This window comes from Lupinus angustifolius, chromosome LG16, assembly GCF_001865875.1.
Source record: "Lupinus angustifolius cultivar Tanjil chromosome LG16, LupAngTanjil_v1.0, whole genome shotgun sequence".
Taxonomy (NCBI): domain Eukaryota; kingdom Viridiplantae; phylum Streptophyta; class Magnoliopsida; order Fabales; family Fabaceae; genus Lupinus; species Lupinus angustifolius.
In genome coordinates, this window is record NC_032024.1 from 19,232,364 (window position 1) to 19,244,043 (window position 11,680).

The following is an 11,680-nucleotide window of genomic DNA, read 5'->3' on the forward strand; positions in this document are numbered from 1 at the left end:
GTCCAATTAATCGATTAAACACTGTTCATAATCGATTAACCATTAACAGAAACAGAATGATCAAAACAACAACTTGCACAGTTATTAACCAACACACAAACAGATATACAACTGATACTTTTATGCAAGATTAACAAGAACATAGCAAGGAATAAGCACGCAAAATATTAGCTCCAAACTCGCATTAAAACATCTTGAAATATAAAAGAGAAAATGATAGAAAAGATTGCGCATTGATTTTATCCTGGTTCGTTTTGTTGTCCACTACAAAACTATATCTAGTCCAGCTAGGATTTTCCCAATCCTTGAATAACAATGCTTTGAGTTATGAATGAGTACTTAATACTCGGATATTACAATAAAGATCAAAGCCTAAAACCTAAGCAAGAATTCACAAGACGTCCTAGTCTAATATGAATGTTCATGCATGAGGTTTCTGAAAATATGCAATCATAAAGAACTATCTCTTTTTCTTTTCAAGAAACACAAGAATGATAAAAGAAAACTTTTCAAAGAATCATGCAATATGAATATGAAAACTAAAGCCTTAACATGATATAATCTTTCTCTTAATTCAACACTCTCTAATAGATTCCAACAATGATGATCTATATCTTTTTTTTGTGTTTTTCTCTCTTTTAGCCGTTTCTGCAATTAGCCAGTATTTGTACAAAACAGATTTTGTCTCTAAAAACGGGTTTTCAGTTATGCAGTTGAAACAACAGAAAACACTCACGTTAATCGATTAACCAGTGTATTTTTAATACATGATTAAATGGTGAACTACTTATATGATATATGCTCATGCAATACATGATTTCCAAATATAAAACCTTAATGCATAAAATCAATGTATAAAATGCATGAACCTAATTATCATATACTTCTAGATGATGTCTCATTTTAGTAGATTAATTACTTTATTAAGTCTTGTGAGACTCACACCTAGGTTTACCTATACTCAATATCTATGGCAAGCATCTGAGACTTCTAAAAAGATAATAAAGAATTATAACATAAGTCTATTAAGACACCACTTGAGCCCTCGGCATGTTAATTGTTGAGTCATCTTCAAACTTTAATTAATTCATTGTGTTCATCAAAACATAGGCAAAACATTGCTAGTGCAATCTTTGACGCTTTGCACTCTCATTTATTAGTGGATGGAGTAATTAAAAAATATATTCATCTCATTCCATATCTTTTTATATTTAAGGTTATACATCCTTTAAGAAATTATTACACGATATAAAAATTTGTTACAGTTGGACTAAATAGTAAATAGCCACATTTGGTGCAAATTAAAAATATAATTAAAAAAGAAATGAAGAAATATATGGAGAAAATATGACTAATAAATAAGGACATAATTGGAAATTAAAATACAAATGTATATTGGGTTTCAAAAATATTAAAAGATTTAGAATAAAATGAAATAGTTAAAACATCATAAGATATTAAACAATTGGAGCAACCAAAATTTCAAATTTTTCAATAAAATGTAATTTCCTCATTAGTTAAAATGTTGGAATGACATTTTTTCATTTTCAAAATTTCCAAAAATGAAGCTCATGTATTCGGAAATATGAAATGAAAACAATACAAACATGTTTTCATCATCATTTTCTGTTTTCATTGAAAATTAAAACAAAAAATGGTCGAAGCAAACACACTCTAAGCTTTCATCCCAATCGGCTACATGGACTGAACGATGACATAATGATCTATTATAAATCATGTTCATTCTTTCTTAATCATTTCTCCTATTAATCTCTTTCTTCCTCTAGGAATTAAACTAACCTCCGTTTAATATACTCTATGGGCTTCCACCATCTCCACAAGTCAATGCACATACACAAAATGAAGCTTTCAGCAAGGAATTCTATTCATTCAAAATTTTGAAATGATAACATAAAAGGAGAGTTTGTCATAAACAATGTACCTACTATAACTATATTCAATGCCCTAAAAAATGGTTGCATAACATTTCAGGACTCTATTCTTCTTCCTGGGGCTCCATGTTAGTGGAGCAAAGAATGCATTCCCTCTTTCTAAACCATAAAATCTAAGGGTGAGTGCTGTACCCCTATCCTCATTAACAAGAACCTCAACAACTAAAAATTTGGTGCAAAATTTTCTAATCTCTTTTGTACAAATGTACATAAGGGTAGCAGATCATAGGCATCCTGCCATCTTTGAAAGTTTCCAAGTGCCAGTCTAGGTAGATATCCTTTATACCTTTCCTTTCATGACGCCATCTTGGTAGACGAGTAAAACCAAAAAATTATGTACGGTATAGTGCTAATCTCTAGGACCGCCAAGACCAGCACAGCGTATGGTATTTGTTGCAATTGAAACTAGACGTACAAGCTCTTCCACGTCCTGGAAGCTGAAATCAGTAACCCTCCTAATCGATGTTATACAGTCTCTATTTCGTGCATCTTCCATGTTCACATTAGCGAGCACAAAAGTGGTCTGGTATTTTGCAGAAGCCTCCATTGCAGAATTTATATCCTGAGTCTGCAAAATCATAAGACAACTTTTAGCAAACTTTCGATACACAAAATATGAACAAATATAATAAACCCTTAAGATCTAGTATTCTGTATCTGTAGAGAAACTCAATTAGTATATAAGCAAACTCCGTATTTTAGGGTAAAGTGTGATGGACAAAAGTGAAGAAATGATACTTAAGCTTGAAATTTTACTTCCGCCTTTTCTCTAAAAACTAGTCCAAAATTACATTGCATTAAAAAGTGCTGTGACAATTGCCAGAATGAAAGTCAATTCTACATGACCCAAGATCTTCATTGCAATAGAAAGATGTCTACAGAAAAAATATGAACTTCTACTTAGCACGAACGACGACGACCATACTGAATTTACTCATGCATCGACACCTTTAACTATTACTTCTATGATCTATCAGTAAATGCATAGATCCCCCAACTACCCATTCCTAATACTTCAGGATCAAAGCATCAAGACAGACCTTCAAAATAAAACAAGGTTTACCAACAAGCTTAAACTTACAAAGTCAAGAAGCCTGACCAAATTCGGACGAGTTCGAGCAGATAAGACTTGGTTACCAGAAACATGAGTATTAGTACCCCTTGGGAAAGTAGCCTTATCCACTGCCATCTGATTGTTTAAGTTATCAACATCGGATGCAGAAGAAGAAGGAGATTCACCTAAATAACAGAAAGAGAAAATTCAGTTACACATCATTGACTTGATGCGCCGTGTGTCTATTAGACCGCTAATATTTAAGGAAGAGGCTATCAAACAGAAAGTCCTGTCCAATCCATTAAATTATCCCATTGAAACCCCAAACAAAAAAATTAAATGGTATAATGGGCACCCACTTCCTCAAACAAGAAATATCAGTTTTAGAATTATAGAAGAATTCACATTTCTTGCACTAATTTTGATAGGTTGATTGCCCACAGAAGTTTGAAAATTCAGCATACAAGAATGCAAAAATACATGACAAGCATGAAGACATAAATATTTATATCAGCACCATGTTCCATCACCTTGGTAAACCATTTGTAGAGATGATTCCAACTCATGCCGATCCCTGTTTGTACTAGAATGTTTACAGTAAACAACTCTCATGTATGCCACCTCCATGCATTTGTAAGCCAAAGTAGCCACTGCCATTTCTTGGCATCTTTCATATTCATGGGCACAGGATCTGAAAATATTTCAAGACATTTTATGATTGAAGGCCAGCAAACATGAACAGCTCAAGGCTCAAGAGAAAAGACAATGGTCCAATAAACTTTAACGTCATTTATGGAACAATTTTATGCCAAGAATTGAACAAACAAACATAGTTAGTCTGTGACAGCTTAAAACAGTACAGTTTCAAAGACACAATTGATCTAGGCAGATAGTGCTGCAAAGTTGGGCAGTGTTAATTAAAGATATTCTATCTACCAAAGAAACACAATTGATACCAACCCACCCAAAAGTAAAAACTAAATGAAAGCACACAATAAGTTAAAAAAAAATGTAACATCTAGACGGTAGCCCTGTTTCATAGCTCATACTGTCTACCAAAGAAGAATTTAAAAACCCACAGAAAACAGAGACACTTGTAAGGGGAAACTAAGACTTACACAACAAAAATTAAGGACATATTTTCAGACAAAATCTTACAAGCAAAAAAGGTTAAATTTCAATGTACATAATCCGGTTGCCCCATACACATTGTAAACTGTAAAGTGTCGAAAAGATAGCATGTCACCACCAAATTATCTGTTCTTAATCCTTTCATATAAAAATGTACTCTTTTTACATTAAATGGATAGTGGTACAAAGTAACATCCTAAAATAATAAATTGACCTAAAGTTGCAGACTATTTTACTTACTTGAAAAGTTTAGCTGCAGTAGCATAAAGTTGCATTTGATTCCTCTCCTTATGCTTGTTACTCTCATTGTGACTATTTTCTACAAGAGATGCTCCATGAAGAAACTTCAAAGCAGCATCAAAATAAGTCTCATTGCTCTCAAACTCAAACCCAGAGTTCTAAAACAGTAAACAGCATTTTAATCAACAATTAGACAAAGACTACAGATGCAATAAAAAAACATAGCAAAATCTTGAAATAATCAAGTAACCTTAAAATGAGTGGCTCTATCTTTTAGTTTGGTGGCTTCTTCCAGCATTTTACAGGCAGTTTGGCTAGAATTTGTTTGCACGGGGCTTGACATAGTGAGATGTTGATCGTGAACCTTTTCGGAGTTATAATTAACTCGAATTTTGCTATTAAGATCAACTGATTTTCTCATTGTGTAGGCCACATCACCATTGCCAGACACATGGACTGGGTGCTCATTAGCCGTCCCTCCCTTTTCAAATCCAGGTGCAGTTCTAGAACCCACATACAGCATTCCACTTTTAACCTCATCCGCTGAAGATGTGATAACTTTGGATTTTCCATCTCCAGATTCTGAGTATACATGAGTAGCTTCGTTTTCTTCTTCAAAGTCCTGAATCAGGTTCTGATGGGAGATATTCTTTCTAGCAGCACTATAATGAGCATCCATTTTCAGAAGTGGATTATCCCGGTTTTTTTGTTTTACTTTGCTTTTCTTTCCAGATTCACTTGACCCATGTCTTAGAGCATTTTTCTGACAAATATTGTCAATCTGTTTAGACTTAGGAGAACTGCATTTAGCATCATTTCTAGTCTCAGGAACAGATGCATGATAACTAGGATCAACTGCTGAATCATGCCTCCCACCATTTTTAGAATAACCATTCTCTAAAGCCGAAAGCTTCATCTTATCTGTACCAACCAAAGAACCAGACCTCCGTTCCTTTTCCTTATGGTGCAAGGATGTAACCTTACAAGATTTCTGCCAAGTAAGTTCACTCTCCTGGCTGTTCTTGTGTACTTCAACCTCATGATGCATACCATTGGCACAATTGCGATGTTGCTCAAGAAGGACACCACCTTCAAGCAAACGATCATTCTTAAGTTCAGAAGTTTTAGCTTGGACCGTTGCTTTGCCTTTTACATCCTCAACCTGGTACTCTATTGAAGAAACTTTGTAGCACGTGGGGCTAAAATTATGTGACATTCCATCCTCCTTCAACTTTACTGATAGCTTTCCCGCCCTAATATCTGCAATTTTCTTGGACCCTATTGAAGAGAGACCACCTTTTGAAGCATCATGCTTCCCTGAAATGTCCCCTACTGCCAAAATATGCTTATTCATTTTGGAGGTCCTCGGAGGTGAGGAGGTAACCGATTCTACAGGTGAACCTATCATGTATTCAAAGTTGGTCTTAGCTCTATGAGACCCTGAAACCTTAGAAGAGCTGGAAGTTGCTGCCAGTGAAAGTTGTCCAGAGCCTAAATCCTTTCCAAATGGAACAGTATGATCCGAGGCTTGACAGGATGCAGTATTTTTTCTATGCTTCTTTGGCTGTTGACCTTTATCAACAAATTTTACTTTCGTCCGAACAGCCATTTGTTCCCTACTGCCTGACAAGCAAACTTGCATCATCCCACCATTATTCAACTTATCACCTTCAGTCGCTGATTTCACCTCCATATTCAAAATTCTAGACTTCTTTTCCTTCCTAAATCCACTTGCATTGCCCTCTTTGTCACACTGCTTAGTACCCTGCAAGGAGAATGAGTTGTTATGCTTCTCAGTATCCACCCAGTCCTCCAATTTCCTTTTCTTCACTGAACCATCACTTTTACCACCATTTTTTACACCGAAGGACCCACCATCTGACTGAGTCCGATTACCTTCTTTCTTTACAGGGTCTAATAACTTGTCTTGTATGTCATCAGATAAGAAAAAGTCATCATACTTCCGTATATCCATCCCACTAGCCTTTTCTGGCAGACCATTTCTTGATTTTAGACCGGCATCCGCAAGGAACATGCCAGGCTTCAACTGCTTCTCAGTATGGCAAACATCCTCAGGTTTTGATTTCTTAGGTGTTCCTGATCTATATTGATCAGTGTCCATCTTACGTTTCAATTTAATAAGCTTTCTGTTACCTGCAGACACATGTGATAACAACATTGACATCCATCGATGAAAAACATCTATAATTGTTTATTCACTCAATAAAAATTAATCTTAAGTGAACAGTATATAATTTATGAAATTAATGAGTTACCTCCATTTATTTGCTTTTGCATCTCTTTAGCCACATGTTTTTCTTCTATCAAGTTGTTACAAATGCTAAAACGTCTAGAACTCGTCTTTTCCATCGGGTTTGAGTTTGCAGGATGCCGATTCAAGTCAGTCAAGCTTATATTCTTTCCAGATTCTTGGTCATTGGTAATGTAATTCTTGACTCCTGTCATTGTCTTTTCCATGATAGCATGTTTCTTCTTTCCTCGAACAGACAATGCATCAAAACTGGACATTTGTTGATTCCGTCCAAATTGCACAGCATCTACAGAGCTCACACCAATTTTGGTTCTAGTGCCATGGCTTGGCATGTTATTTTGACACTCAGAAATTGGAATTTGATACAATGCATGAAATGCATTTGTTGCCTCCTCCTCACTGATGTCACACCGATTCATTCCAGGCCTAACAACAATTAAGAACAATGATGAGACAATGAAACACAGAACACAGACAAAATTATATGCAAACAGAGATATTTAAAAAATTAATAAAATGGGGGAATCATTTGAGATAGTCCTCAATGTTCGCCTATAATATTCTCATGCATAATTCCGACCAAAATGTAAAATCAACTTACAGCCAATTTTGCATGCTACACACCCACTTCTCTGGAAGCTGCTCGGGCTTTATACAAGTAGGTAGAAGCCGCCATTTCTCGCAACTGTCACAACCTACCCAATCTTCTGCAATAAGTTGAGGTGCTGCTATGGCTAATGGATTCATTTCAGGAGCAGGCTTATCTTCAACAGGAAATGAACCTGAAGCATCTTTTGTACATGGCCCAGCAAGAAACTGATCATCCACTTTATTGACATTTGGTCTTCCCTTTACTTTAGCCCCAAATGCCCTCTGTTTTTCAAAATTACCAATGTTGGAACTTTCTGTTGCACTGGTACCAGGTGGACCATCAACTTTCAATTCTGATTTTGTCCCTTTCAACGAATCTCTATCTCTGACCTTAGTATCCTTCAATAACTTCGCTTTATTCATTTTACTTCTGCCAGAAGTAACATCAAATCCAGCACTCTCTTTAGCAGTTACCATTGGATTATTAGTACCACCAAATATATCTTCTCTTGCAATAGCCTCACCTTTTTCAGGACTCTGATAAACTTTTGACTTATTCTTGCCTTCAGAAACAGCCTTTTTCTTTTGGTTGGTCTCACGCTTTTGAGGATTTTGGTCTACATTATACTTTACAGCATCACACTCAACCTTATCAGAAAGCACGAAAGTATTATTACACTTATCATTATTATTATGAACAGAAAGTTTATCCTTGCGGGAATTTTCCAGCTTATGGTCTACAACTTTTTTCATAAAACCATTTCCTGCTTTTTGCTTTTCAACCTTCTCAAAACCTTGGCTAGATATTGACACATATGACTCCTCCTTCACTACTCCAACAGAAACCATTCTGCCTGGCACGCCATTCTTATTAACTTCCCTGGAGACTTTAGAAGCCTTTCCGGTGACTTCCATAGTTTCACCAGCATCACAAATTGAACTTTTCAGTAGCGTGCATTTCAAATCATTAGAGAGAACGTCCTTGTCATCTTGTGTTCTATTTCCTAACTTTTTCTTTGCATGCAATGCCATGTCATTCTCAGAAAGAAAACCATTCATATGCTTCAATTCCAACTTCTTTTCACCCCGTCTCACTATTTTCACTTTCCTATTCTTCAAATGTGCATCCCCGACAAAAGAATCAGATTCATCAGTAGACATCAAACTAGGTTCTTGATGACCATTAACAGAAGACAAAAATCTGCCATGTCCAATAACTTTTTCCTTTCTTATCGAGTGGAGCATACTATCAGGTACAGGTGATGTTAGAAGACCACCGGGGATAGGAAAGGAAGTCATAACCTGTACCATCAAATAAAAATTAGATAGTTCATTAGTCTTTCTGATGGGAATAACCAGTATAGAAATAGAAAGGGTCCTCTACCTTAATAATTTCAGTTGGAGAATTGTTAGCATTCACTTTACATACAGGTGGCATGCCTTCACTTTCCACAGGGCTGTTCCCCATTGAGGAAGATGGAGAGTTATCAAGTCCGAGGCCACTGTAAATAGCAGCATTCTTTTGTGCAAAGATACTAGATTTCACTTTGATTCGAAACTTCAATGTTCTTTGGTCAGTAGAATTTCGTGACTTTTTTCTAGTATCATCTTTCACAGTGGACTTCTCAGATACTTCACTGGAAGAAATCACTTCTTCCTTCTTCCCTGAATCATCAACTGAAGGTGCTCTTACATTATGAACTGGATGTGAACTATAGGAAGCAATTCCAAGCCTCGAAGGAGGCACATTTGAAGGCGCTTTTAAGCTATGAGACACAACCTGTATTACAACATAACCCACAGTGCTCAATTAACCTGTATTCTCTCCAAGACCGACATATGTTGGCAGTACATATAACCTTTATGTCAAACAATGAAAATAAAGTAACATAAAAACGATATACCTCCTTGTGGAGATTGATGAGAGATTTTGGTGTACAGTGATTTCTTTGTGGAGTCTTCGGGTGAGACTCAACACGAGAGCGTTCATAGGTAGGTAAGAAGGAACCATAGTCACCATATTTTGCACCTGAAAAATATCATTCATATCTCATTGTTATAACGCTGTGTTGCTTGCTTGCATGTACAATTTGCTTGTTAAAGTTGTAATTCAGTTATACAGTTAGTTAGGGACAGATGTATGATTCTTAAATCTTAATACCGATATCATCCTTTTGTGAAGACAACTCTTTTACTCACCTAAATCCTTGGCACATACATAACCTTCAAAGTCCTTTTGAAAATGGCCCAGAACATGTTGAATCTTCTCATCCTTCATGAGTCATGAAACAATTTATTAGTCCTTCCTAATATTTTCATGATGAAACTTAACCGAGAGGACTTTCAAACAAAAATGGAATTAATCAACAATAATCATTAGTAATAGAGGATAACAATTACAGGAACAATGAAGATCAGCAACAAGAATTATTTTTATTTCTATTATATATTTTTATGTATTAGTCTTCTCGGGCCAAAATATAACTGCACATTTACATAGCATCAACCTAAGAAGCATCTAGATGATCAACCCCAATCAAAACTATTTTGCACAAGAACAGATGGTGTAGCACCTCCCTAGACCTCACTAAGTGAGAGCCTCGTGCTTTAGGCCGCCCTCTTAACAAATGGTGTAGCACATAACTTAATCTACTAGTTATTGCCTTGTTGATTATACATGTGGTAGATAAAGTTACTTGGTAACTAGTCAACTGTGCTTTCCACTCATGATGCAGCAAGATAAACATCTACAGCATCATCATGATGGAAACAAAAGAAATTATAAATTCATAATAGGTATTGGCAGTTTTCAAGGGTTGATTCAGAAAGAAGAAACTAAAGACATTCTACTACGGTTCTGAATCACTTCATCAATGATGAATATCTTTTCCACCAACAAACAATGCAGGGAAGATTATGGAGCCAAATAGCAAATAGTTATCTTTAGCTTGTTTGATATTAGTTTAGTTCCTTCTCATACAAGTCTAAATCTGAGAATCCACTACTGTTCCTCAGGAACCAAACACAATGACACGTTGAAAGATCATACTCAATGATTGTATACACTAATCAAAATTATTATCTACTGAAAAAAGATATCCACCATTTATTTTCATTCACCTTTGACTCTTAAATAAAAGTAATTCAAATGAATTGTGGATGATGCATTGCTGTGTATAAATGTATAAATCTTTGCATATATATTACACTTTTTTTTTTATTTCATGAATAACAATAAAAAAAGTTCTAAATTGCTGCTGTTGTGGCCGCAGTTGCAATGTAAGAGAGAGAATAGGGTTAAAAAAATTGAATTTAGCTAAAACTAAATTCAAATGTGCCCTTACAATGTAAGAGAGAGAATCAAGGTCAATATTGTCTTCATCATCATCATCGTAAGAGAAAGCCTCTCCTTCCTCCAACTCAATGTTGTTTTCCATCTTCACCACACCCACCAAAAATTTCAAGCACTAGGCCAAAACCCAGAACCCAAATAGTAACCTTTTCACAATGGAACCTTCCCTGAAGTCCAGCATCACTTTAATAAACACCAAGAAAATATTTAAGGAAAAAATATGAAACCGAAAAAAAAAACACCGACCCAGAAAAGCAAACACGAAACTCTGCAAAACCCAGAAGGGAATTGTGTGAAACAGCACAGTGATCATGCCATTTGAACAACCTTCATTGATTGAAGGAACATATAAACAAGAAGAAAAAACAGAACTTGCATTGAAAAATTGAATTTTTCGGTTGAATGAAACAAATTGATGAAGCGGTTGAGATCGGTGGAAACGATCAGTAAGAACTAGAATGAGTATTGACGGCGAGTTCAAAACGGATTCCAAATATTTCTCACTTCGCTCTCTTTCTCTCTCTACAGTTTTGATGTGTAACAAAACAGAATAGAATATTGGGTTAGGCTTTCTTTTATTTTTTATTATTATTTAGCTAATAATTAAATAAATTGATTAATCTGATATATCTGATAACAACAAAATTATCCTGTAAATATTATTTCCTAAAGATAATGATGAATGGGATACATATAGTTATTGAGTATAAAATTTATGCACACCGTCAGTATAAAGATTTATACACATGTACTCTATCATTCATCATTAATTTAGATTATGTTTTTTTTGAAAATTCAATACAATTCAATATCAATAGTGAATGATACAGTAACAGTTTATAAAACTCATACACTATCAGTGCATACATTTTTTTTCTTAGTTATTTGAAAGACATTTATTTAAGAAATGAATAAAACTAAATTAGAAAAATAAGATAGGAACCATTTAAAATAATATATTCTTAATCGATTAAAAGACATAAACATAAGATAAAACTAATTTAATGGGTTAATGTTGTGAATCGATAAACCTAATAAATAAAAAATTAAAAAATAAATATTTGATTTCAAATTAAAATATAATTTCG

General features: G+C 34.9%; 1 protein-coding gene across 4 annotated transcripts; it reads right to left on the bottom strand.

The window, feature by feature from the left end:
* LOC109330169 lies at window positions 1,857-11,140 on the bottom strand. Of its 4 annotated transcripts, none has more exons than XM_019564230.1 (12): window positions 10,839-11,140; window positions 10,585-10,759; window positions 9,440-9,512; window positions 9,145-9,269; window positions 8,625-9,020; window positions 7,251-8,542; window positions 6,654-7,075; window positions 4,628-6,531; window positions 4,378-4,535; window positions 3,537-3,697; window positions 3,034-3,191; window positions 1,857-2,520 (listed from the first exon to the last, which is right to left on the bottom strand). In XM_019564230.1, the coding sequence occupies exons 2-12, from the start codon at window positions 10,675-10,677 to the stop codon at window positions 2,302-2,304; spliced, it is 5,001 nt and encodes a 1,666-aa protein (XP_019419775.1). In that variant the 5' UTR covers window positions 10,678-10,759; window positions 10,839-11,140; the 3' UTR covers window positions 1,857-2,301. The 4 variants fall into 4 exon arrangements, with proteins under 4 accessions (XP_019419775.1, XP_019419776.1, XP_019419774.1 ...); XM_019564231.1 differs by having other exon boundaries at window positions 7,251-8,115; window positions 8,458-8,542; window positions 10,585-11,140; XM_019564229.1 differs by having other exon boundaries at window positions 10,585-11,140.

What these genes read in the sequence shown, in the direction of transcription:
- LOC109330169 (XM_019564230.1), bottom strand. Translation starts at nt 10,677, where the DNA reads ATGGAAAACAACATTGAGTTGGAGGAAGGAGAGGCTTTCTCTTACGAT. An exon ending in TTGATTCTCTCTCTTACATT is followed by an intron (nt 9,513 to 10,584) that starts GTAAGGGCACAT and finishes TGACTCATGAAG; the next exon opens with GATGAGAAGATTCAACATGT. An exon ending in CTCCAACTGAAATTATTAAG is followed by an intron (nt 8,543 to 8,624) that starts GTAGAGGACCCT and finishes TTGATGGTACAG; the next exon opens with GTTATGACTTCCTTTCCTAT.